Source organism: Dryobates pubescens, chromosome 21, assembly GCF_014839835.1.
Source record: "Dryobates pubescens isolate bDryPub1 chromosome 21, bDryPub1.pri, whole genome shotgun sequence".
In the NCBI taxonomy this organism is placed as follows: domain Eukaryota; kingdom Metazoa; phylum Chordata; class Aves; order Piciformes; family Picidae; genus Dryobates; species Dryobates pubescens.
Genome location: NC_071632.1, coordinates 10,144,015 through 10,171,819, shown reverse-complemented (window position 1 = coordinate 10,171,819; position 27,805 = coordinate 10,144,015). Strand labels below are relative to the sequence as shown.

The following is a 27,805-nucleotide window of genomic DNA, read 5'->3' as shown; positions in this document are numbered from 1 at the left end:
GTATATTGTCAGTTTCCTAAAGCAGGAAGATTGTTGGCAAATTTTGTGCTTTGTTTTGGGTGGTCATGAACAGACTGACCTGTACTGATGTCTGGTTTTGTGGTTGTAGTGCTTTTACCTAGCAGCTCCACTGGGCTCTAAGCCTGGCAGTTAGACCTAGCCTTTAATGTTAATGACCAGTTCTACTATAGTACAATTACTGTATTATTTGTTACCTGTTCTGGAGTTTCTCTGATTTCTGACTGCTTGACAAAATGGTTTGTAAGCTACATGAGTGGGAAAAAGTCCTGTAGTCACTGAGGAGAGCCATCACAGAACTTGCAATTGTCACAGGCATTCTGACATGTAAAGAGATATGCACAGGAAATGACTTCATTGAATTAGAGGGGTTTTTAAAAAGGAGCTTTCTTTTTGCAACATGCCCACTTTGCACAGTGCTGAGTGCATGCTCTCTTTAATAACAGTGTGCTGATTGCCTTTTGGAACTTACTAGAACTCATCAGTCTTGAGTTCCACGTGAGAGCCAGTTCCTGATGATACCTAGGGTGCAGCCATTTAGGTTGTCTGCCTTCTGCAGAATCGTTGTAGTTTCAGACAGTCTTCTGGTGGTGTCATTGTATCTAGTTGTAGGTACAACATGATTCTCTAAGCTCTGTCCAGGTTATATGCTTTGGGTCAGCAAGACAGACTTGGGAATGCTTATATCTGGGATGCATCTGGGAAGGACACCAATCCTTACACCTGAATAAGGTTGAATACAGTGGGGAATGTGTGTGAGTGCAGCATGTGAGTGCAAGAGCTGCGTGGGCATCTCGGAGGCCTTACCCAGCACTAGCCCAAATGCACATTCCCCAGCACCTCCTAGAAGGAACTCCAGCAAACTGCACAGAATTGTGCCTAATCTTCAAATACACAGGGTAGATAGGGCCTGAAAAATTGTCACTGCTGGATATTTCAGGTAAACTTTAGTCACTCTCTGGTTTCCAGAGATCACTAAAGAGGAGCATTTTTGAAAAGCTGATGGCCTAGCTCACAGAAGGAAGCAGTTCCCCTTCCCCAGTTCTTAATCTCAGTGCTTCTAGTTTGGAACCCAGTAGTAGTCTCTACTGAAGTGAGTCCAGCTCACACCACTGCTTCCTAGGTACTCAGGGAAGTTTCTCTGTTTCTTCTGCCCATGCCTTCCCTTCAGGTAACCTGTTGAATGTTGTCCCCTCATTCATTTCCACCTGTCTGTCATTTCCCATTGAAATCCTTCTGAATTTTCTGGTGAAACTTTTCTGTCACCCTGACTCCAATGTTGGGAATAATTGAGTCCAATGTTTTATGGCACAAACAGGCCAAGAAGGCGTAGTCATCCTTTCTTGGCGGGCTTGGTGGAGCCAAATGTCTCATTTCTGTAATAGGCTGCTGGAGAACTTGTTGAGACCCAAGATATTGGGAGGTTTTGTTTGTTTGTTACTTGCATTTTGGTTGCAAGCCTTTGGGTTTGTTGCAGGTGCATACATATTCTATTTTCCTTTGAGGGGGTTGGAGCTTGCTCAGGCATTACTTCCAGATTCTGTGAAGTGCTTCAGTGCAGATGTGATGTTGTGAGCTGTGGAAGGTGTTGGAGGTTCACACCACACAACATTCCAGTCCCATTATTCCTGAACCTTTAAAAAGGGATGTTTTTCACTGGTGAAGTTGGATCTGATGTGGATCAATTTTCTGTCCCTGGGGAAGGATGCAGTTTGCACCTCCAGTCATAAAGAGGTTCTCAGGCTTCCCTTATCTGGGTCTGGGGAAGAATCTAAGAATCTGGTACTTCAGACCAGGCTAGCAAAGGCAAGAAGGGAATATGCCACATCGATGTGTGTAGAAACAGCTTCTGTGTGGACATAGCTTATGACAGACTTCCTGTATGAAAACAACGAGGAGGGGCCTCCTTGTGACATGAGAGAGTGGCAGCAGGCGGTTTGCTTTCTTCCATGTGTCTGTCACAGATGGAGTGATTCACCTCCTGCTCAACATAAAGGCCTCACAAATGACAGAGGTGAAGGATATAAGGCCTGAACTCCTTCTTGGCTGTGTTAGAGGAAGCTAGATGACAGGTTTAGTGGGCACAAATGGTTCTTAGAATCTGAAGAATTCAAAGGACAATGCATTGGGCAGTTTTCTGACAGCACCATTTCTCTGGTTGCTGTGGAAGTACACGAGCACTAGATTTTTTAAAGCATAGGCACATAAATGTGCTTATATGAAAGTCTGGACACATTATGTATATACACTGTAGGCACAGGTATATCTTCTCACATGTGTGTTCATGAGCAAATTTGTTTAGTTTGAGGAAGAGAAGGCTGAGGGGGAGACCTTGTTGTCCTCTACAACTACCTGAAAGGACAATATAGAGAAGCAGGTGCTGGTCTCTTCTCACAGGTAATTAGTGATAGAACAGGAGGGCACAGCCTCAAGCTGCACCAGGGGAGATTTAGGCTAGACATTAGGAAAAAATGTTTACTGAAAGAGTGGTCAAGCATTGGAACAGTCTGGCCAGGGAGGTAGTTGAGTCACCATCCCTGGATGTGTTTAAAGGTTGGTTAAATGTGGCACTTAGCAATAAGGTTTAGTGATGAACTTGGTAAAGTAGGGTTAATGGTTGGACCTGATGAGCTCAAGGGGTTTTTTCAACCTGAATGATTCTGATTATGTGAAATATGGAAATGTCAGCCCAATGACCTTTGCACATCACTTGTGCAAGTCTGTTACCATAAAACAAGCGTTGTATCTGTGGGTTCTCATCCCTCATGTGAAATGCAGATGTATCTGTGGGTTCTCATCCCTCATGTGAAATGCAGATGTATCTGTGGGTTCTCATCCCTCATGTGAAATGCAGATGTATCTGTGGGTCTCATCCCTCGTGTGAAATGCAGATGTATCTGTGGGTTCTCATCCCTCATGTGAAATGCAGATGTATCTGTGGGTTCTCATCCCTCATGTGAATTGCAGATGTTATCTGTGGGTTCTCATCCCTCATGTGAAATGCAGATGTATCTGTGTGTTCTCATCCCTCATGTGAGATGCAGATATGTCTGTGGGTTCTCATCCCTCATGTGAAATGCAGATGTATCTGTGTGTTCTCATCCCTCATGTGAGATGCAGATATGTCTGTGGGTTCTCATCCCTCATGTGAAATGCAGATGTATCTGTGTGTTCTCATCCCTCATGTGAAATGCAGATGTATCTGTGGGTCTCATCCCTCATGTGAAATGCAGATGTATCTGTGGGTTCTCATCCCTCATGTGAATTGCAGATGTATCTGTGGGTTCTCATCCCTCATGTGAAATGCAGATGTATCTGTGTGTTCTCATCCCTCATGTGAAATGCAGATGTATCTGTGGGTTCTCATCCCTCATGTGAAATGCAGATGTATCTGTGTGTTCTCATCCCTCATGTGAGATGCAGATATGTCTGTGGGTTCTCATCCCTCATGTGAAATGCAGATGTATCTGTGGGTCTCATCCCTCATGTGAAATGCAGATGTATCTGTGGGTCTCATCCCTCATGTGAAATGCAGATGTATCTGTGTGTTCTCATCCCTCATGTGAAATGCAGATATGTCTGTGGGTTCTCATCCCTCATGTGAAATGCAGATAGATCTGTGGGTTCTCATCCCTCATGTGAAATGCAGATGTATCTGTGGGTTCTCATCCCTCATGTGAAATGCAGATGTATCTGTGGGTTCTCATCCCTCATGTGAAATGCAGATAGATCTGTGTGTTCTGATCCCTCATGTGAAATGCAGATATATCTGTGTGTTCTCACCCCTCATGTGAAATGCAGATGTATCTGTGTGTTCTCACCCCTCATATGAGATGCAGATAGATCTGTGTGTTCTCATCCCTCATGTGAATTGCAGATGTATCTGTGTGTTCTCATCCCTCATGTGAGATGCAGATAGATCTGTGGGTTCTCATCCCTTGGTTCTGAGCACGAAGGGCCAAATGTGTGTCGGTGGTTTGAACAAGTCCACGCTGTGTTTGCAGGCAGGCAGCCCTGTACACGTGCAGATGCATAGCTGTGTCTGCGCACCTCCACACGTGCAGGCTGTCCTCCTGCATGCTCTTTTTTGTCTCTGTAGACAGCATGTGCATATGCACTCGCATACATTGCCGCCCTGAACCAGAGAGGATGCTGTGATCAAAGAACTTGCACACTTCTTTCCGAGATGCATAACAGACAGCCCTGATTTGTTCGCAGTTAACTACCTCCCCAGGCTGCTGAGAGAAGGGGTCCTAGGTCCTGGGCATGGGTGAGACCCTTTTGCTGATGCATGCACAGCTGTGCACCAGCATGTGGAGATGTCAGGATAATTTAGCAGGTGGCCTCGTTACTCCTAGATCTGTCACCATGGTAACGTGTTTTTTTCTTTAAAAAATGTACAGTGCCAAGAGGAGGAAGATGGCTGACAAAATTCTCCCTCAGAGGGTGAGTCGCTTTCATTTCCTATTCCCTTCACAATCAGTTCAGCATCTTGCTGTAATTAGAGGGGTTTTAGAGAATACTTTCACTTTTTGTTTAAAAATCTAATTAAAAAGTAAGTAGGCAGTGGGTGCAAGTCTGGAGAGCAGGGCTGGGGCTGGGGCTGGGGGCTGGGAGTGTGGAGGGCAGCCGGCCTGCGTCGCCTGCGCGCTGGGTTAGCCGAGCCACCACTGCCACTTGCTGGAGGGACAGTGGTGCTAGGCCACCAAGTACACGACTTGGTGCTGCAGCCCTCTGGGTCTTAAGGATGTTTTTGATCAGTGCTTGAGGCTGGCCAAAAGCTGGCTCAGAGCACAGCTGTACCTTTAGGAGAGGGGTCGTTCTCAGGTCTCTCAGGCCCAGTAGTGCTGCCAGGTTCCAATTTTTGTGGCTGTGTCCTGGTGGGACTGAAGTGAACCCGTGTAAACAGCAGACTGCAAGGGGCCTGCATTGTCCAGAGAGTCCCTAATTCTCTTATCTCTGAGGATGTGTTTAGCTTTTAGTGTCTGTCTATGCTTGATCCTCAATGCTGAAATCTTCTACTTTCTTTTTAAACATTGGAATTTCTTTCTGCTCCCCTTCTCTTTCATTATTCCCAGACTTTTCCTTTCCTGTGCCTTCTTCAGTACAGTTCCCCCCAAAACCTACTTGGTCCCAAAAGGTAAGCTTCCTTTGTCTTTGAAACACAGTCCCTTGTCACATCCTAGCCCCAGTTTCTTTGGCTTCTGGTGCTTTTTCTGGGCTTGGAGTCCCTTTGGCAGGTGTGTAGATCTCCCATGTCTTCCTTTTCAAGACTACCTCTCCACTATTAGTGTAAACCCAAACTTGTTGGCAGCCTCCAGGTTCTGTTCTGTGACATTGCACAGGTACTTAGTGCCAGCCACTTGAGGAGGTGAACCCACTTTGGTACTTCTGATGTCATATTATCACTTTATCACTTCTTTTCTTGTAATTCCCGCCACCCTCAGAGAGCACAGCCTCTCCTAGCTTAGCCATTGGTTCTCTCTTGCTGCTCTCTTGAAAGGATGAAGCTACCATTAAGTTCAGAACTTTGAATTACTTGCAGCCTCCATGATATTTGTGTTAAAGCCTCATTGCTGCTCTGCTGGAGTCTGTACATACTTAGAATGAAAGCTGTGTTTCTTGTGCTGTCAGTTCTGTCTGTCCCACACAAATTGGTTTCACAGACAACTACACATCTTGTATGGTGAGCCTATCACTTGAAATATATGTCTGTTTCTAGGCTTTTTTTTTATTTTCCTCTGTCTTTATAAGATAAGGTCTCAGAACAGAGGTAATCAAACTTCTTTGGCAGTAGAAGAGTTGTGGCTCTTAATCAAATCCATGATAATTCTTGAAGGGGTAGAGCTTTAATCAAGGATGTCACAAACATAGATATCTTCAGAACCATGCTGTCACCCAGTCTTGGCCTTTCAGTTACATTGCTGCCATCAGTAATTTTAACTGGTGGGGTGATAAGGTAGCACAAATTGCTAGACTTTTGTCTGCAGTGGAGTTTTTATCAGTGCAGCTGGAGTGCTGGTATTGATGATACTGAGAGAAGTAATTCTGCCACTTTGCTCTGGTAAGACCTCACCTGGAGTACTGCATCCAGTTCTGGAGCCCTCAACAGGAGATGGAGATGGACCTGATGGAGTGGGTCCAGGGGAGAGCCACAAAAATAATCAGGGGGCTGGAGCACCTCTGCTATCAGGACAAGCTGAGGGAGCTGGGATTATTCAGTCTGGAGAAGAGAAGGCTCTGGGGAGACTTAATAGCAGCCTTCCAGTATCTGAGGAGGGCCTACAAGAAGGCTGCAGAGGGACTGCTTCAAAAGGCCATCAGTGATAAGACAAGGGGCAATGGTTTGAACTTAGAGAAGAGGAGATTCAGGTTGGATGTTAGGAGCAAGTTCTTTAGCATGAGGGTGGTGGAGCACTGGAACAGGCTGCCCAGGGCGGTAATTGAGGCCCCATCCCTGGAGATATTCAGGGTCAGACTTGACAAGGCTCTGGGCAACCTGATCTGGTGGAGGATGTCCCTGCTCACTGCAGGGGCATTGGACTAGATAACATTTGTAGGTCCCTTCCAACCCAAACTATTCCATGATATTCTGTGATAGGATGCTTTGTATGGATTAAGGGAGTGCTCCATTAGGCTGCAGTCAGTGATCTGAACCTCTTTTATGCTCACCACTCATAGGATGGGAAAATGCCGAGTGCATTGGTGCCCTGCCAGGGTGAAGGTTTGCACTGGTGGCTATGGAATGCATGCAAAACACATGGTAAAACTTTCTGGTGCTACTTCTGGAGTGTTTTTCAGCCAATCAGCATCTGTTACAGGCTTTCTGCACACTCCTGCTTGTGTTTTCTGGGAACTGCAAAGAAGAGAAAGGAAGATAATAAATATGTTCCACTCTTGGAAACAGTCTGATGGAATTGTGGAAAAAGAGGTGGTGGCGACTCAGGCAGTTGGCTCAGAGCACTTCCTCTTGGATTTGCAGGCTCTCTGATCAAACCTGTGCTCCACTGCTGGGGCATATTGCTGCTTGGGTAGGATTGGTAGCTGCTACAGTTCATCTGTTTGAGAAGGATTTAATTGTGCATGGATATAATTGTGTGGGAAAGTTCAACCTAGCAGACTGTTAAAATGTAGGAAGATAGGATTATGGACCTGCATGGGACATCCTGGCACATCCAGTCTGCTTCCCTCTGGCATAGAAGCCATGGCACAATTCCTGCCTGAAAGCTGGTTAGATTCCTTACCTCTGAGGTACTTTGGTTCTGGCAGCCTATTTTGCTAGGCTGGGCAAGGCAAGTGCTTTTAGTTTGCCTAGAGGGTCTGCCCACAGTTCTGATCCTCACAGTCCTTCATTGTATGTATTCCAAGTTAAACTCACCTCTTTCACACCTCTTTAAATCTACCTCTCAGGAGACCAGGACTATACACAGTGTTACAGATTACCAGTATCACCAGTACTGGAAGGCCACTAATGCATTTTTTTTCCTCCATGGCAGTAGTTAGTGGTGCACATGGGGACCACATTTATTTTTCATGGCCTTACCACATTGGTACAGTGTATGGTCATTCTGTGACTAATACTCACAAGTATTTCTGCTTTTTACTGTTTGCAACTGATGAATGCCCATGTTAGAGTAGGAATTAAGGTTATAGACTCAGAGGAACATGACCCTGTGCTTTTTAATGCTTTATTTCATCCCAATTCTCTTATAGAGGTCTCAGGTTCCTTACACTCTCCGGACTATCCTCAGGCTTATATTGATGGAGACACCCAAATCTGTCATTACTGAGTTTTGTTAGCATGCTTCTCCTTTCATGTGCTGGAGCTATTAATGAAAATATCTAAATAAAATCAGTTTCAAAAATGGTCCAGGAGGTATTTCCTGCTTAATACATTTCCCCCCCCTGTACCACACACTGCTCTTGTTCTAATCCACCTTTTTTCAGTCTTAAATAGTGGTTCCCTTTATGACTCTATGTCAAGTGCTTTACTCAAATGCAGGCTGATTGGATCTACTGCATATCTTTTGTCTAACATGCAATTTTAATGACAAGACAGACATTTTTAAGCCCAGGCTGTCATACTGTAACCTAACAAGGCTTTGCATTTTTTTGGTAATAGTTTGTTCTACATTCACTCCAATTCTGTGCAGCAGGCTCTGTGCCACCCCATTCTCCTTACCTCTGGTTCTTTCCCTGTTCTCAAATTACTGAAACCCTGATTCAGTGTTGGAAAAGGTCATAGGCATCTTCACTTTACAGCTGGGGACCTAGATTGCTGCAACTGAGGTGGTCTTTGTCACCCAAGTCCAGCAGTTGTGCCTCAGTTTCAACCCCAGGCCACAAATTGTCTGTGGAGAAACATGACTGCACATCAGATTGCACTTCTTTGTCCTCCAGGCCTTGTCTCCTCGCTACTGCTGGCCAGTGTCTTATTTTCTCTTAGTTCTGAGTCATTACATCTTTTCCCAGGCACCCTGACTGTGATTCACTGTTCTGTGCCTTCAGCTTCCTTGCCTGCCCATTCTGATGCAAGACTCATTCTGACTCTATAGCTCTCTGCTTTTCCTCATTTAACCCGCAGAGTGGAGTGCAACTTTGAAACAGCAAACTGTTGCTCCATTAGTGGCATGCCTGTCTCAGTGCTGGGCACTGTTCTTCTCACTGGGTCTGAAATACCTGTGAGGACTTCTTGTCTAGCAGTGCTGTCAGGTTTTTGAACAGCTGCTCTCTCATTTTCATCCTCTCTACTTCATTCTCTGGTACACAAACACTTACTCGACTCCTGTTGCTGTTCACTGACCACCATATGGGATTCTCTGCACAGATCCCATCCCACGATAGCTGTCCTGCTGTTATTTGGTCACTGTGTGGCTGTTGAGAAGAAGGTAATGGGGAGCAGTGAGTATGGATCTACCAAGGGTGAATCATGTCTGACTAACGAGTGCCTCCTATGGATCTATGGCTCTATGAGCAATCTTGGCTCTAGAAGGATTTTTGGCACTGTCTGCCATAATAGTCTTGTACCCAAAATGGGACATTTTAGTGTAGATGGGTGGACAACCACCTGGTTGGATGCTTGGGCTTAGAGGGTAGTGTCTTCACTGAGGAGTGAAGCACTGCAGGTGCCCTGGCAGCAAAGATGACTAACATTGTCCTGGGCTGCATAAACAGGAGCGTGGCCAAGAGGTTGAGGGACTAGATTATTCCTCTTTGATCAGCACTCATCACCTGACAGCTGGAGCACTATGTCCAGTTTTGGCACCCCATTTCAAGAAAAACACTGGCATAGTGAATATGATCAGCAGGTTGGTCAGAGGGCCAGAGCAGCACGTCAGGGGAGACTGAGAGAACTTGTTCAGCCTGGAGGAAAAATGGCTTTGAGGGGACCTAAAGCAGCTTGCCAGCTCCTAAGAGAGGATGATCGAGAAAGTGGACCCAGACTTTCCAGTGGAGCATGGCAGGAGAAGGAGAGCTAGCAAGCATAATCTGAAACAGGAGAAACCTTTCATGTGAAAAGTCAAGCATTGTAACCCAGAGAGACTGAGATCTCCACCCTTGAAAGCTTTCAACCCCCAACTTAACCTCACTGTTGACCCTGTTTTGAGCAGGAAGTTGGACTAGAGATCTCCCAACATCCCTTCAAGCTGGTACCTGTTACCCAGATGCTGTCCCATAGAGAATCTTTAGCAGAAGTCTCCAGAGGTGTTCCTTTCACATGCCATCCGTCCCCCTGCTCTGAAGTTATGCTTTTCCATACTGACTGACTTTGTGGTCACCTCTCCAGCTGTTTCTTTGGACCTGTATGCCTCATAAGTGTGGCTGCGTCATAGATGCTGCACAGCCACTGAACAGAGAGGAGCTACTGAGCAGCTTTTACTAGAAGTTTGAGGGTAACTCATAAGAATTCTTCATAATCCTAATTTGTAGTTGTGACTGTAGCCTTCTGCTGTGTAATTGAACATTCACATATAAACAATGGATGAGACAGAATTTCCTTGCAGAAGTGATACAGCTAGGTCTCTTGATATTGAGAGGAATAAATTTGGAATTCACCTGATGTTTTTCAGTACTCTTCCAGCCACAGCAGTAATTAGCCTGGAATGGGCACGTTAGATACACTTTTGTCACGATGTGTGTCTCTCTCTGTAGCTTTGGAGACTGAAGCAGAGTTGTTCCTTTGCTGTGTTTGGTAGAGTTTAGTCTAGATTTCAGTGTCCACAACTGTGTTTCATTACTGGGAAATGTTGATGACACTCTGCTTAAAACACTGTAGGGAAGTCAGAGTCAATCCCTCTTGTATCTTGCTTTTATTTTTTAGCTACCCATAACAGGCTTACCTGTCCTGGTCCCAAGTTTCTTCTCTGCTTTAAATCAAAAGGCAACTTTAGTCTTGGGTTTTCTTCCCATAACTCTATGGCTACAAATGGACAAATATTTTCTCTCATGAAACCCTTTTCCCTTTGCTTGGTAATGAGGTAATTTGGTAATGAGGTAGCCAGAACAAAGAAAGCATTCTAAATAACTTTGCAAATGCTCAATTCCCCAGCACGACTACATTATTTTGATGCTGATGGTTATGATGAAGTTGGGGCTCAATGGAAGCTAAGACTAGGAGCTAATGGGATTGCCAAGTGAAAACAGATGGGAAAAGGTGTTTGAATTAGAGCATGACTTTTTGAGGGTTGGGAAGTGGAGAGTGGGGATTCCTCCTCTCTGCCAAGGATTGCTGGATTAGGTTACTCTCTGCTGCAGACACAGAGAATGGGGGGAGAACGCACTTCTGTTGTTTACACAGTGTTTTTCTTATGTTCTCTCTGCTTGACAGCCACCAAATCCAGTTAACTGGGTTCATTCACAGCCTGCCCTTTGCTTGGTGACAGATAGACAGCTAAATAAAAATGCAGAGCTGAGGAATCCATCTTCTGCTTTGGAAGGTTTTTGTGCTCTGTAGATGAGGAAGGATCTTGTCGTTACCTGCCTGGGGTTCTCTTGATCTCTTTGTAACTTCTTACTTTATCTGAGGAGATCCTTGTGCCTCTCTGTACCTGAGTGAAGACATCTGAGCACTTTGATGCCCCATAGAGCTGTGCAGCTTTATGAAAATCAAATGTTTTTCAACAAGCCTGTCTTTTTCTGAGGAGATTGCAGGATTTTTTTTGATAAGAGAAGTTGTGTTGATACTCTTGGATTTATCAATATCTCAATTAAAAATCTTAGTGTAAGTAAGTATGTTAGTTTCCTTAAATTAAAAGTCCCTCACTGTCAATTTGGAGACATATCCATGAGTGGGTGATTTGCCTGCTCAGCATTTCAAACATTGATTGGATCATTCCACTCTGCTTTGAAGAGGTTATCCTTGAAGTTAAGTCAACTTCCCTGAGCCTCGTTGTTCTCCAAGGATCCCCCTGTCCCATAGGATTCTTTGGAGCAGATCCCTGGACAAATCAAACCTCTTTCTTGAAGTCCAGATCTTGCTTTCTTCTCTCAGGATTGCAAACTCTGGCATCTCATGGATGCTGCAACCAGGGCTGCCTTTAACCTTCACATCTCCAACCACTTGGTCAACTTGTGTCAAGAGATTGTCCTCAATCCAATCCAAGAACCTCCTGTAGTGCTTGTGCCCAGTGTTTTTGCTCACAAAGCACAAAGCAGATGTCAGGGTGGTTAAAGTTTCCCCATGAGGTCTGGAACCACATGGCTCCCTCTGGATGCCTAAAAAGGCTTTGTCTCCTTCTTCATCTGATGGTTTGTAGGAGACGCCTCTCACACTATTGTCTGTTCCAGCGCAGCTGTCAGTGCTCGCATGAAGCCTTCCCTTGTGTGCAGCCTGTGGTTGTGTCCTCCCAAGCTGTCACACAGTGCCAGTTGCAAAAGCTGTTCTGGGGTGTTCTTCATATCCCAGAAACTGCCATGTTGCAGCTGTTCTCTGGTTTCTGGTTCTGTTTTACAAGCCTTGCAGAAAAATGAATTACTTGCTACTGGCTGGAGTAGCTTGGAGTATAAATCAGAGTATCTTTATCTCTTTGAGCTGAGAAACAAAGAAAATTCTTCACTGCTGGGCCTCCTCTTTAAGTTTTCTCACACCTTTGAGGGGAAATTGGGCAAGAGTAAGAAACTGGAACATTATTATGCCTCCAAAAGATTATTGCAATAGTAGGGTGAGAAAACAAAACATTTAAAGAGCAGCAAATCAAGCTGCTCTTGACTGTGACCATATCATGTTTCTAGAGAGAAGAACAAACACAGGGAAGTACAATTCTTCTCCCAAGTACTCTCCCACCATGCAGCCATTTAGAGTCTAAGGAATTATATGCAGCATTATTTTTGAAGGCTAATTTTAAAGTGTTCATGCTTTTTTAGCATCTTACGGTGTTTAACATCCACTTTGGCTATAGGAGTGGAATAGGAAGCACCCTTTTGCTTTCATGTGGTAAGAGATAACAAAAGTGGGGAACACAAGTACTTCTTGAAGATTGTTGCTGTTTCTACAAACTGGAGTCCAGTACTCTGCAAACCAGCTGGAAAGGTTGTACCACAGCCATGGCATAAGTGTTAAGGCTGTGTAGGCCAGCTCCCTGCTTCATTATGTGCCTGGGAGTTCATGGACTGACTGTGCTGAAACTTAAAGGACTGAAACCATTCTGAGTCCAGGATTTTTAATTGCTGATTAATTTGCTCTGTGTGGAAGGAAATAAGGAATATTTTCTTCTGTGTGAGACAGCATGAAAGCATTGGGGCATTTTGTTGAGTGCAAAGATGTGTATTCATTGTGGGGGATGAAATATGGCCTAGCTGTCTTCAGTCTGCAAGCCTTCTGGCAATTCCTTGATGTTTCCAAGGCAGTGCTTGCTCTTCATGCTTCACTTTTACAAATGTTCATGCTCTTCTATTATTCTGCTGAAACTAAGACTTTGTGAAGGAATGCAAGCAGTTGAAAATAACAGTGGTTTTGTCTCCATGGCTTCTGCTTGTCTGGAGTGTTAGTCCTGCTGTAAGCAGAGCAGGTGTTCTAGCATCTCAAACCAGCCAACTAAATAAGGTTGAAAGAGACTTTTGACAGTCTTGATCTGTCTAAGTACAGAAGGGAGGAATTGTTCCCCTTCAGACTGGGAAAGGAAAACATTGAGAAAGGGATGACAAGAACCTGTAAAATGTATAAGCAGTATGGAGGAGGTGCATAGGGGATGCATGCCCACTGCTGTTCCAGCTATGCAAGGTGGCATCAGATGATGCTGGCAGATGGCAGGTTCAGAACGAGCAGAAGGAGGAACTTCTTCATGCCTTGCTTGTGGAGGTTCTGAAGTACCAGACCTCAGGCACTCGTAGGTACTAAAGGGCAACAGCTGTCAAATACTGTCAGAGGCACACTGCTGGGGTTGTGGCTGTGACCACTGTTGGGATGACCTCATGCCATAGTTCTTATGTCCTTGAGGTGAACAGGTGTATGTCTGGTGTGTCTCAAATAGGTGTTTGTGTCTTAAGCCAAATTAAAACTGTAGACTTGTGATTCTGAAGCAAAACAGGAATACCAGCTAGCTTGTAATTCCTGCAGAAGTATCCTAACAGTTAAATATTTCAGTTCTGTAGGTGAAAGCTGGAGTGAATGTCATAGAAGTAGGCAAGGCATTCCAGCAGATTTATTACAATTGCTTACAGCTTCTTTCCTTTATGGCTTGCCTGCATGAGTTATTCCCAATTTAGGATAAACTTTTTCATGTCAGGGTATACTTGCTCATTTCTTGCTCAGATCATGGGGTCTTCCTCCTAAACTACTTCACATCACCTCTGCTAACTTCTCTGGAAAAGGGAAACTAAAAAGGGGATTTATTAATAGGACTAACATAGCTTAGCTCCTGTACTAAAATACCACAGATTGTAAATTGACAGCTCATAGTTGGTCATATTGAAATTTTAATGTGAAGGTCAATTCCACTTCAGCCAAAAAGATGTGTTGACAAGGTTTGACTTTATAAAGGTCAGTTTTTCTTACAATGGGTAACACTTGTTTTTAAAACACCAAGGTGAACACACACCCAATATTTTCAGTCTGGAGAGTTCCAGCCCTTTGCCAGTTCAAACAGGACAAATTCACTGTCCTTTGCATTGCTGAGAGCAGTGGCTCCCAGGCTGCTTGTAGCTGAGTCTCACTTGAGAAAAGCAGCCATGGTTGAGGCCTCTTGAATTCCACTGGGGACTGCCAGAGTTCTTCAGTTTTAGTGTGCTCCATCCTTTCAGTCCTATGCTTGTGAGATGCCACCGAGCCCTGCTCTGCGAACTGCCAACTGCCCCTGAGGGATAACTCTTCCTGAGCGCATCTGTCTGAGGGCTGGGATGGTGTCACTATTGCTGCTCTGGAACAGAGCAGATTCTTGCTTCCAGTGCTTGGATATTCCTTGCTTCCTTCTCAGATCCGGGAGCTGGTTCCTGAGTCCCAGGCCTACATGGACCTGTTGGCCTTTGAACGCAAACTAGACCAGACCATTATGCGGAAGCGTGTGGATATTCAGGAAGCACTGAAGAGGCCGATGAAGGTATGTCAACAAGAATGTGTAGTCTGAGTTAGGGGGAGGAAAAAAGAATCCTTGTGTTATTAAATGGCAGAATGGTCTTTCCAGTAAAAGTCCTGTGACAGAGGTATTTTGAAACAGGACAGAGAGAGCTCCTAAGAATAAGCGTCTGGGTAGCAGCATGCATGGGGAAGTGGTGGGGAAAATTCTGTGGGTATTACTAGCTCTAGCATCTGAAAGTCTTTAATAAGGGGAATGCTGGCTTCTGGTTAAACAAACACTGGGCTTGGAGCTTTGTGCTAGAATGATGCAAAAGAAGAAAATAAGAGATTAGAGGGTCGTGGTGAAGAGAGATATTCAGTTGCCTATTAGAAATCAGTCAAAAGCCAAATGTGTTGGAATTACAGAACATGTGATGGGAAGGATGACTGAAAAATTGTTACAAACCTTGGAAAAATGTACACATTTGCATAGTCTGTGAAAGGATAATTCATGCTAGAAAAGAATGGGTGACCTCTGCAATTTCTGTCTGATCAAGTCCAGCTGTGAGCTTTTCCTAAGTTTTCTGAGTCCACTCAACTGAATAATGGAAAAGTTTAGGTAGGAGGGAGCTGTGTAAGTCGTCTAGATCAAGCTCCTGCCCAGAACAGGGCTGTCAAGACCTTGTTGAGTTTTCAAAATGGAAATTTCACAGCCTCTGCAGGCAGTCTTGTTCCAATGCTTGGCCACTCTCATTGTGAAGAATTTCTTTTTGTGTCTTACTCGAGTTCTTGTGACTATTGATTGCTCATATTCACAGAGTAAATCCTGGAGTATGAAGTGTTCTGTAGCTGTCTGTCTACTGTGAAGTAAAGTTGTCCTGTCTGTACCACGGTACCATAGGTATCAGCTCAGCAGAGATCAAGGGTCCATTCTGTTTGTCACTCTGCTGCTCTCTGATCAGATGTGGAAGCCCTTTTGCCTCTGATGTTTTTCCAGCTGATATTTATGAACAAAAAAAGGAAAAAAACTTAAGTTCCATTATCATACCTATTTTAGAGGCAGGAAACTGAAGTGCAGGTGGTTTGACTAATTTGTTTGTAGTCAAAACATTTGTAGTGTAGTCACCAAGGGCTGTGTATAGTAGGTTGGACTCTCCGAAGGAATAACATGTTTTAGCTTCCTCATATGGGTAGAACACCATTAATTTAAACCACCTAGGAACTTGGCCATGTTTACAAGTAATGGAAGACTTAGACTGGCAGGAAGGTGTTTATTCAGCAGCAAATGCCTGAAGTTTTTAGATTATATATTGTAGGAAAGATTTCTTTACTGAAAGTGTGGTCAAGCACTGCAACAGCTTCCCAGGGAAGTCACTGTCCCTGGAGGTGTTCAAAATCCTTGTAGGTGTGGTAATTCAGGACATGCATTAGTGGGCATGGTGGAATTGAATTGATGGTTGGATTCCATGGTCTTAGAGGTCTTTCCAGCCTTAATGATTCTATTATTCTATGATAACTTGGGAATTGACCATTGCATGAGGTTACAGCTATAAGCTGTGCAGTGAAGGTACTCAGGTCCTATAATGGGAAGCAGTATGGGAGACACAACACCCTACCGAAACTGCAGGTAGAAAATTCTTGTTTCCACCTAGAGCTCATCTAGTTAACAACTGAAGAATGATCAAACAGATGTTTTTCAAATTCATGTCTAGACTTAGAGTGTCTAACAGCTGTGAAATCCAAGACCTGTCAAAATAGAGCTAAGCAGAGATAAATTTGGGTTGTTCTGATGTTAAGTGTTTTCATTTTACTGTGGGAGCTTTGGTAACAGCAATGAAAGTTAGCTCTACATTTCCATTTCTTACAAAAGAATACTTGCCTTGAAACAGTGGTTCCCAAACTGGGAAAAATACAGCTTTGCCTGAGGTATGTGATAATATGTAGGAAACATGTATGACAGCTCTGAATTATTAGCTGTAGTTGCAGATACCATACTGGTCACAGTGATGGAGCTGGAGCTACAAAAAGTCTTTGGGAACCACAGGTTTGTGGTCCAGTTTTGCTCAGGTTGCTTTTTTCTGTTTGAAGACTAGCCTGGAGAAATGTTAAGGGGAAATGTTTCAAATGCTTTTAAGTGAGGACAGTGCATAAAGGATGCTGGGCCTGTTGATCCTTCTTGGATCTTCTGTGGACAGCTGTGCTGTTGAAACAGATGACATCTGTGGGATTGCTCAGAAAGCAAGGGGACCTTGGGGCTGTGAAACTGGTTGAAGGGGAGGAAATAGCCTTCAGCACCTGCCAGCTCTCTTCCCCACTGTCAGCACCCCTCTCAGCTGCCAGCTTTTCCAGTCTAGAGCCTGCCTTGTCTTTTTCTGCCTGTTGGGTACTAGTGTGTTCCCTCAGTGTTTGCTGCATGCCGCTCATTGCGAGGGTCCCTGCAAGGACGTGTTGGGAGACTCACCTGAGACTCAGAATTCCAGGAAGGACTTTCTGGGAGTGAGTCAGGCAGACACAGGCTGTTTGGCTGCATTGTGGCTGAAGGTACCGCGAGAGTTTACTGAAGGCATCTTTAATTTTAGCAGTCAGTGGAGATTTGTCCTGGGGCTATCTCAGAGATCATGATGTCTTGAGATGCTTGGTTTCTGACTTGATCTTTTAGGGATTTAACACTAATGGAAACTGAAGAAAATAGAAAAGAAAAAGGAAAAAGTGGCACTATAAACCGAAGGTAATTTTCTGAAGGATGTGACAGATTTCCAGCATTTTACCCATTTACTTCAACTTCAAGCTGTATTGATTTGTCTGAAGATGACATTGAAGAGCAGGAGGTGTATTTCTGCTGCTCCCTCATTCCTGTCAGCCTCCTGTTTAGATCTGTTCCATTCCACATGAGCTGACCTGCCATTGGCGCTGCTGGCGTAGCGGAGACCTTTGCAGCAGTTCATTGCTGGCACGACCCATCTTCTGTCACATGTGCTTTTCTTTTCCTTTCTCTCAAGGTGAAAATGTAAGTGAGGCACAGTGCTTTTGGGGCAAGGCTTCTCTTCTTAATGACTGCTGTTTCAGGTTAATTGTGTGGAGGATGAGTCAAAGATGCGTGGTAAAGACGCATATCTTACACTCAGAGAATAAGCAGATGAAGCATTTATTGATTTTTGGACAAGAGGTTGTTTGATTCACAATGCTGATCAAGTCTCCATGAAGTTTCCCCATGTTGAACTTTGTGGGTGAGAAATTTTGAGTGTTATCTGGAGAGATTAAATGTCATGCTTTCTTCTTGCCCTAGAGTTGTAAATTTTCTCTTTGATTTTTGCTCCAAGCTACTGAGAATCCTACCAGGAAAACAAAACCCCAAACAAGGCCACAGGTTTTGGTCAGGTGCTCTTCTGTTCTCTGAGAAGCCACCATACAGAGAGGGGAACAGATTTCAGATCTGTGCTATAATGTGCATTGCTGAGAAGTGTGCAGAATCTGATGCAGGTCAGTGGCCTCTTGCCCAAGTGCATCCTTGCATTGCTGTGTTTAAGCTGCAAAGCAACCAAGTTGCACATAACTGATTAGATGGTGTTGGACTCGATGATCTTAAAGGTCTTTTCCAACCTGGTTAATTTCTTTTCTATTCTATTCTATTCTATTCTATTCTATTCTATTCTATTCTATTCTATTCTATTCTATTCTATTCTATGCCGTGCCGTGCCGTGCCGTGCCGTGCCGTGCCGTGCCATCCTATCCTATCCTATCCTATCCTATCCTATCCTATCCTATCCTATCCTATCCTATCCTATCCTATCCTATCCTATCCTATCCTATCCTATCCCATCCTATCCTATCCTATCCTATCCTATCCTATCCTATCCTATCCTATCCTATCCTATCCTATCCTATCCTATCCTAATTCTATTTTTATTCTATTCTATTCTGTCATTTCCTACCTGGATGAGATGGAGTTGCTTAGCTGGAGATGGAAGAATCCCTCACACTCAGAGCCTTCTGGGTACTAACTTGACATTGTTGTGGAACCCAGGAGTACTGATAAGTGAACTATATGCAATGATTTTGGGGAACTTTATGGTCTCCATAGTGGTTTTAAAACACCAGCCAGAGGTGTTCTTCTTCTGGATCATATCTGAGCTGACAACTCCCAAGATTGGACATCCTTATGATAGCAGGTTGTGGTCAGGGCAGAAAGAAGAAAAACATGGATCAGCAATTCAGAAGGGAAGGAACAGGAAGTGAACATACTGGCAGTAGCTTCAGAGAAATACTTGTGGAGGCCTGAATATTTCTGGGTTTGTACAGAGGAGGACATGTTTGCATGTTCAAGCAGTGTTCAGAAGGTCAAACCTAACAGGGCTCTGAGCAGCCTGATTTAATTGGAGATGTTGCTGTTGACTGCAGGGTGGTCGGACAAGATGAGCTTCAAGGGTCCTTTGCAGCCTGATGCACTCTGTCATTCTATGCAGAGCCTCCTGTCTTTCTCCATTTCTTGTGGATCTTTCCATGTTTGTACAGCCAATGGTTTCTGAAAGGAAGTTTCCAATTCAGCTCTTCAGTGCCTTTTCTTATATATAACCAAATCTTAAATTCCAGTGTAACCTGGTGCAACTGTACTAAACATACTAACTGTGTAATTATCTCCTCTCCTGTGGCTTCCTTAGGTCTTGAACTTAAACTGGAAATGTACTTTTCTTTTCTTTTCTCTGTTTGTATAACAGCAAAAGCGGAAACTGAGGCTCTACATCTCCAACACCTTCAATCCTGCCAAATCCGACGCCGATGATTCTGATGGCAGCATTGCTTCCTGGGAGCTGAGAGTGGAGGGCAAGCTCCTGGATGATGTATGACTTACCTATGCTTCAGTGGGGCTGGCAAGGCTCTAGATACTGTCCTGTGGGGTGCTGGATTTTACTGGGGACATCAGCTCAGACAAGACATCTCTGAGTGGCAACACTGGGTTGTTGCTGCTGGGAAGGTGCCATGTATAGCTGGAGTGAGGGAAAAAGGCCCTAATGGGAATGTTGAGGAGGGGTGGGCAGGGCAGGAGGAAATGGACCAGCCTTAAGGACAGGACAGGTAGGAGGGGATGGAAAGAACAGGGCTGAGATGATTCCCTTAAAATATATGATAGGGTTCAGGTCCTGAGAGGTGTGATAAGTCAGGCTTACAGCAGGCATTGCATCTTGTGAAGAGCAGACTAACAAAGAGAGGCGAGGAGTGCATGCTCCTAGGGAGGATGAGAAGATGTATGGATTGTCAGAGCAAGGATGGAAGAACAGTTATATCATTTGAAAGTCATAAGAAACTTTGGTGATGGATTTAGCTTTCCTCAGGGAAGGCTTGACTTGGCTAATAAAAGTGTCACCTATTTGAGTAGACTCCACAAGCTAAGTGTTTGATAGGATAAACAGATGGAGAACATGCCTGTGTGGAGAGGGCAAGACTTTCAGGGCACATCTGCTTGTCTGTAGGTGACTGCACATGAATTAAAATCATCATCTTGCTAGAGGATGAAGGGGTGACAAAGTGCAACATTTGGAAATGAAAGTTAGACAGATTCAGCTTAGAAATTGGAGCCTAGAGTATAACAAAGATAGAGATTCTGTATTGGAGCAAAACAGCTTCCAAATTCCTAGCAAATTTTAAAGGAGGCTGTGTTCCTAAAAGATTATCTGCTTGGAATCAGAAAAAACTCATTAAAATCCTGTGGACTCTATTCAGATTAGGTGGTTGTAGACCTTCCAGTTTTCAATTTAGTGTGAGCTGTTTGGCTCACTAAATGGAAAGGCAAAATGTAAAAAGAAACACTTTTACTTAGTGTGTGATTAATCTGTAAAATTATTCTCATCTGATCAATCAGACTAAGAAATTAGCATTCATCAAAGAAACCAAGAGATTAAAATAAAAGGTATACAATGGTCTTAGGTTCATAGCATGTTTTGGGCTGGAAGGGACCTTAAAGATCATCTAGTTCCAAGCACCCTGTCATGGACAAGAACACTTTCTACTAGACCAGGTTGCTTAAAACCCCATCCAACCTGGCCTTGAACACCTCCAGGGATGGGGCATCTAAAGCCTTTCTGGACAACCTGTTCCTGTGTCTCTAAACCTGGCCTCTTTCAGTTTAAAAACATTGCCCCTTGTCCTGTCACTACTGGCCTTGCTGAAAAGTCCCTCCCTCCATCTTTCCTGTAGTCACCTTTCAGTGTTGATAGGCTGCAGCAGGGTCTCCCCCAGAGCCTTCTCTTCTCCAGTCTGAGCAACCCCAGCTCTCAGCCTGTTCCCATAGAGGAGGTTCTCCAGCCCTCCGATCAATTTCTTGGCCTCCTCTGGACCAGCATTCACTTATCAGCCATTCCTTTCCAATAACATGGAGGGATTCAGGGAGACCTTCCCTGGAGAGTTCAGTGTTCCACCACCATTAAGATTTTTACATCTTCCTGTGCGTTTTGTCAGAGGCAAAACTCAGACTCACTCTTGTGGTCTGTGTGGGAATTAATGTTCAAGAGAAAGAAGGCAACCTGGGGAGGAAGCATAGAACACAAGCTAATATACACAGCCTTAAACATTTCTTTTTCTTTTGATTCTACAGCTCAGCAAACAGAAAAGGAAATTTTCATCATTTTTCAAGAGTTTGGTTATTGAACTGGACAAAGATCTTTATGGACCTGACAACCACCTTGTGGAGGTGAGGAGGTCGTTCACCCTCTGCATCCGAACCTGATACTAGCACAGATAAACAGCTATGTGCCTGCTGTCTGCCTTGTTTAGTTACCTGTTAGCAAACATTCCTTCAAAGAATGGCATTTGGAAAACTTGAAGTTGCATTTGTTATCATCTGAGGTATTTTCAGAGTTTTCCAAATGCCATCCTTGTAAAGAATGTTTGCCTAACAGACTCCCTGCAGTCTGAGCCCATGCATGCAGTAGTGATGTAGTGCACATCCTAGAGCAGAATGTAAGGGATGGTGAGAAAATGGTGCAGTTTTCCCTAGCAAGCAAAGCATGCTAACAGCACAACAGATTGTGCACTAAAGTGGAATTTCAAGGACAGAGCAAGACATTCCTAGGGGATGTGTGTGTCTGGGCTGTGGTTTGCTTGCTTTTTGTTTGGGTTTTTTTTAATGGCAAGATCTTCAGAAGACTTATGCTTGTTTTATTCTTGCACAGCATACTGTGCAAGGTGTCCCTCCATGGACATCAGTGGAAAAAAAAAAAGACTGGCTGTCTTGTTTGTTTGTTTTTCTTCTTTGGCAGTGGCACAGAACTCCCACAACCCAGGAAACAGATGGCTTCCAGGTGAAAAGACCTGGTGACGTCAGTGTGCGGTGCACATTGCTCCTCATGTTGGACTACCAGGTCAGTGCATTGCTTTTGGTGTGGAAAATGCAGCCACTGGGCAGTGGTGCCACAGGGAAAATGTGTCCTTTCACTTACCTTAAACAAACCAATAAACAATGGTTCCTAGTCACTGAGGTTAGAATGCTACCAAACTGACACATTATTTGAAATTCAAAGCAGGCAACACATGGAGTAAGTCCCTCTTGTAGTCTAGTAAAATATTGTTCGTGGTTCTGTGATCATTTTTATTGCCCACTGTTGCCCAGGGAGGTAATTGAGGCCACATCACTGGAGATATTCAAGGTCAGGCTGGACAAGGCTCTGAGCACCCTGCTCTAGTGGAGGATGTCCCTGCTCACTCAGGGAGTTTGGACTAGATGACCTTTGGAGGTCTCTTCCAACCCAAACCATTCTATGATTCTGTGTTCTCTTATGCTTTAAGTCTTGGTTTGTTATAAAGGACCTGGCACCAACAGAGTAATCCTTGTCTAGTTATGTGGCAAATATGAAACTTGAGCACACTTGAAGACTCACAAATTCCAAAGTGTTCAAGATCTGTATATTACTAGAGCTGCAGAACAGGGTAATTGCAGAGAAATATATTCCATTGACTAGTTGTGGTCAGGGAAGTTTCCTGGTATGCAGCAGAATGGTGGAGACACGTGTGAAGAATGGAGTTGCAAGGTACTTTGTTGATGTGAGGCATCTGAGAAGGCATTAGCAACAACAGAAGGATCATCCTGACTCTGTTCTCTGTATCTGTGGTTAACCTCCAGTAGTTCAGAGGCAGGACCATTACTTTTCTTCTTACTCTCCCTAAAGTCAAATTATTGTTGTTGAAAAGGCAAATTCTTGCCTGAGTCTGCGTGCAGTGGCTGCTACCTGAGCCATGTGATGCAGATCATAGAACCATAGAATCAATAAGCTTGGAAGAGACCTCAAAGATCATCAAGTCCAACCTGTCACCACAGACCTTATGACTACTAAACCATGGCACCAAGTGCCACATCCAATCCCCTCTTGAACACCTCCAGGGATGGTGACTCCACCACCTCCCTGGGCAGCACATTCCAATGGCTAACAACTCTCTCAGTGAAGAACTTTCTCCTCGCCTCAAGCCTAAACTTCCCCTGGTGCAGCTTGAGACTGTGTCCTCTTGTTCTGGTGCTGGTTGACTGGGGGAGGAGACCAGCCCCCTCCTGGCTACAACCACCCTTCAGGTAGTTGTAGACAGGAATAAAGTCTCCCCTGAGCCTCCTCTTCTCCAGGCTAAACACATCTGCACAGATAGTCTGTGCAGAGCAAGTGGAGATTGTCTCTCTTCCTTTTCAGACCTGAGGCATGGCTCTTCCAGATCACTGACACTGGTACACATCTGAGCAAACCGTTTTTGCCATCTCTGCCATGGGACAGGGTGTTTCTCCTGAGGAACAGGCTGTCTCAAGAATTCAGGCTGAGATTTCATAGCTCTCTCTCTGCCTGCTTTTCTCCCTATTGCCATCTCCATCTCCTTCTCTTTCTGTTACAGCCTCCACAGTTCAAACTGGACCCACGATTAGCTCGCTTGCTGGGGATACACACACAGACCCGGTCAGCCATCATCCAGGCTCTCTGGCAGTACATCAAAACAAATAAGCTGCAAGACTCCCATGACAAGGAATACATTAACTGTGACAAGTACTTCCAGCAGGTAACTCCTTGTTGGACACAGTCTAGAATATCCAGCTGCAGATTTCTGGGGGGTTGAAACTCAGTGATTTTTATCCCCCCTTTCCAATCTGCAGTGTCTCTAGTACTGGAGGGCTTTCAGCAGCCACTACAGCTGGTGTAAGAAGCACCTTCCCCATGTGCCAGTGCTGTCACAAAGCACCTCTGGTGGTTCAACACTCCCATGCTAGTTGTGGCCTTTCCAGGAAGGAGGACTTTCTCATATGGTTTCTTTGCATTTGATTTACTGCTCCTCTCCCTCCCACCTCAGTGTATGATTTTGTATTAAGAAACATGAAATAATCTCCTGATTCTGATTGCTCAGTCATGGGCAGACACCTGAAACTGTTGTTGCCTGATGCATCTGCAAGCTGCTCCAGATTTTAGCAGCGATTTGCAGGGACACAAGTGACCAAAATCCTACTCTGTGTGAGAAGCCAAAATTAGAGCTTTTACAATCTCCTTACTTTTGAACTGCTGATCTCTTTCTCATTTCATTGCAAGTTAGGTTTTGGACAAGGATAACATGCTGTATTGCCTTCCAGATCTTTGACTGTCCACGACTAAAGTTCTCTGAAATTCCTCAGAGACTCACTAACCTGCTGCTGCCACCAGACCCTATAGTGATAAACCATATAATCAGGTAAGCTCAGCACTGTTATGAACACACACATATATGGATACATGTGCACACAGCCACCAGGCAGCATTTTTAGTGGTCCTAAGGCTACAGACACATAAGGGGAAGGGGAGAAGCAGATCACAAGGTGGCAAATATCCACACAACAGCAGAGTGCATGGACAGGGTGAGAGAAGAGAATTCGGCCCCAGTTCAGCTGCAGGAATGCTCACAGATTGCAGTGTTGTGTGTAAAACCATCACTACATAAAATACACAAACAGTAGCAGGGACCAGAATCCAGTTTTGTATAACTTCCAGTGCCTTGGACTTCGCTGTGTCTTCCTTCTCTGTGTCACTCTGGTCTGTATACGTCATTCTGCTCTGGTATCATAGTATCATAGTATCACTCAGGGTTGGAAGGGACCACAAGGATCATCTAGTTCCAACCCCTCTGCCATGGCAGGGACACCCCACATTAGATCAGGCTGGCCAGAGCCTCAGCTAAGACCTCAGCTGGAGTGCTGCCTCCAGCTCTGGAGTCCTCAATACAGGAAGGACATGGACCTGATGGAGCAGGTCCAGAGGAGGGCCTTGAAAGTGATCAGGGCAGGCTGGACCACCTCTGCTATGAGGACAGGTTGTGGGAGCTGGGGTTGTTCAGCCTGGAGAAGGCTCTGGGGAGACCTAATAGCAGCCTTCCAGTAGCTGAATGGGGGTGCGAGAAGGCTGCAGAGGGGCTGTTTGCAGAGGCCTGCAGTGACAGGACAAGGAGCATTTGAACATATAAACCAGAGTAATGAAAAAGCAGCAGATTGGTAGCTGAGTGTCTGCTGTCACTGAAGGCAGCTTGGTGACCTGTTTGATGGACCAAAAAAACCACTAAGATTCTCAGAGGTATATACTCATTGCCTTGGAGAAAAGTGACAAGGAACTGATGGTTGTGTTTCCCAGGGCACAGAGATGGCAAAGGGGTTCTGGAGGCAGTATGTTTTCTGGTAGCTACAAGCTAAAGAGCAGGACCTTCTGCAGAGCAGCATTCTCTAACACACTGTGTGTACCATGCAGTGTGTACCGTGCAGCACTGGCCAGCATCACCCTGCACTATGACATAATGCTGTGGGAAGCATTCATTTCCTAGGAACAGGGAATGGTTCTTGCAGTTGAGTCTTCACAGTCTGAAGCTAAGCTAAAGTAAATCTGGAAGTCTGGCACTGAACTTAAAGGAAATAATGTTTAGACTCATAAAATCACAGAGTAATGTACAATAGAAGAGATTGCTAGTGGTCATCTAGAGCTTTCCCCTCCCAACTCAGAGCAGGTTCAGATGTTTAGGACCTAGGCCAGTTTAGCTTTAAAGACTGTCACATACCCCTGCATTTAGTTTTTAAGAGTGAAGGTAGTTAGCCACTGAAACAATTTGCCAACTGCTTGTCATGGTCTAACCCCAGCCAGCAACTCAGCCCCACATGGCCACTCGTTCACCACCCCCAGGGGATGGGGAAGAGAGTTGGAAGGGTGAAAGTGAGGATACTTGTAGGCTGAGATAAAGATAGTGTAATAATTGAAATGTAATGATGACAATGATAATTTGTAATGAAAAGGAAAATAATGAAGAGAGAAATAGAACACAAGAAGGAGAATCAATACAAACAAAGACAGTTGCTCACCACCAACAGCCAATGCCCAGCCAGTCCCCAGGGAGCAGCCCCCTGCCAATTGCCCCACAGTTGTATTACTGAACATGATGTCCTGTGGTTTGAAATACCCCTTGGGTCAGCTGGGGTCACCTGTCCCAGCTGTATCTCTTTCCAGCTCTCTGTGCACCCCTAGTCTGCTCACTGGTGGGGCAGGATGAGGAGCAGAGCAGCCCCGGCACTGTCAAATGCTGCTCGGCAATAACCAGCACATCCCTGTGCCATCAAGGCTGTTTTCAGCACAAACTCAAACCCCAGCTCCACACTAGTTACTTTGAAGAAAATAAACTCTAGCCCAGCCAAAATCAGCACTCTGCTAGAGGAACTTTTTCATCACTGGTGATTTTAAACATCTGTGCCCTTCATTTAGGGAAATCCTCAGGCCTGGCTTTTATGAGAAAGCCAACTGCATCACAGTTACTCATTCTAGTTTTAGAGGATGTGTGCAGAGACTAAAATGTGAACTGTTCTGCACTCAGTCTAGAAATAACAGCATTTTAGAACCACTCTTCAGATACCAGCTGCCTCTCTGTTCTGGAAAAGGAAAAAAAACAAACCCAAAACAGTGGGGTTGAAGTGGAAATGAAATGGAGATGAAAAGAAATCTTATCTTGGTAAATATTTTAAATGTTAGGAAGACTCCAGGGTTGTCAAGCCCTGGAACAAGCTTCCTGGGAAAGTGGTGGAGTCACCATCCCTGGAGGGATTTAAAAGCTGCATGGATGTGATGCTGAGGGACATGGTTTAGTGGTGACTTGGCAGTTGAGTGTTTATGGTTGGACTCGACACTCTTAAAGATCTTTTCCACCCTAAATGATTCTGTGATTCTATACAATGTGTTGCTTGTTACTGAAATCTCCTTCAGTGCCCAAGGGGTGATAAATGGTTGTGCCAAAAACACATCAGTGCCAGTCCTGGATATTGGAAACCAATTGGTGCTACCTGTAGTAGAAAATGGAGCTAATGGATGTCGTATCTTGGAGAAGAGTCAATAGAGCTTCTGAAAGGAGAAGGCATGACTGGCTGTGTTCTTGGAAGAATTAAGCAGGCAACTTTACAAAGTCTTGGTCTCCAGGTTCACTGCTACCTTTAAGAAGCTGCTGGGAATCGTCACAGTGCTGCCAAAACAATGACAGTGCTAGCAATTACTAGAGAAGGACCTGAGAAGCAAATACAATGTCACACGTGCTCACGTCCAGAGGGGTAGCGTACAGTTCTGTCTGCCCCATCTCTGCAGTCAAGCAGAGACCATACCAACATGGTATTTACCACTGGGGGTTGCTTTGGAGGCCAGATCTATAGCAAGTCTCAGGAAGAGGTTATGCATTTAGTGAAGACTGTGTCCATTTGTAGCTATTGGTGGTCTGGGCAAAAGCTCCATTTCAAAGGTCTCTCGGTTGTGGCTGGTGGGAGATGAGAGGATGTACAACCATGTAAAGATAGCCTGTTCTAAAACTCTTCTCATACCATCTGCATCTTTATGGAAGAGTATTCTGGGGTGGCTGAGTATTTGTTCTGATTGATGATGGCAGTTCTCATGCTCTTCTGTTGTACTCTCCATAGTGTTGACCCCAACGATCAGAAGAAGACGGCTTGTTATGACATAGATGTAGAAGTTGAAGACCCATTAAAGGGACAGATGAGTAGTTTTCTCCTCTCCACAGCTAACCAACAGGAGATTACAGCATTGGACAACAAGGTACTAGCCCAGGAGTGGCATCCTGTGACATCTATATTCATTGTGCACCTTCATGTGGGTTTGGTGTCACACATCCGAGGCAGTAATGTTGTGAGGCAGGGATTTCTCAACTGAATGTGCTTTTAAGGGATGGATCAGCCATGTGTAAAGGGAATACAAAGAGCTGAGTGGCATTGCCCTTGAGGATTTCATCCAGGGCCTGACACAGTTGTTGAAGTGATAGAAGAAGAGTTTCACA

The 27,805-nt window shown here is 44.6% G+C and overlaps 1 protein-coding gene across 7 annotated transcripts in view; it reads left to right on the top strand.

Annotated features, from left to right (window-relative positions):
* Positions 1-27,805, top strand: part of SMARCD3 (SWI/SNF related, matrix associated, actin dependent regulator of chromatin, subfamily d, member 3) — a 67,764-nt gene that overhangs the window by 34,573 nt on the left and 5,386 nt on the right. For all 7 annotated transcript variants that reach the window (XM_054171229.1, XM_054171228.1, XM_054171231.1 and 4 more), the window contains 8 exons: positions 4,422-4,464; positions 14,430-14,552; positions 19,225-19,347; positions 21,099-21,194; positions 21,763-21,864; positions 23,375-23,536; positions 24,099-24,196; positions 27,432-27,567. In XM_054171229.1, the coding sequence (XP_054027204.1) occupies positions 4,422-4,464; positions 14,430-14,552; positions 19,225-19,347; positions 21,099-21,194; positions 21,763-21,864; positions 23,375-23,536; positions 24,099-24,196; positions 27,432-27,567 (883 nt within the window). The remainder of the gene's footprint in view (positions 1-4,421; positions 4,465-14,429; positions 14,553-19,224; positions 19,348-21,098; positions 21,195-21,762; positions 21,865-23,374; positions 23,537-24,098; positions 24,197-27,431; positions 27,568-27,805) is intronic.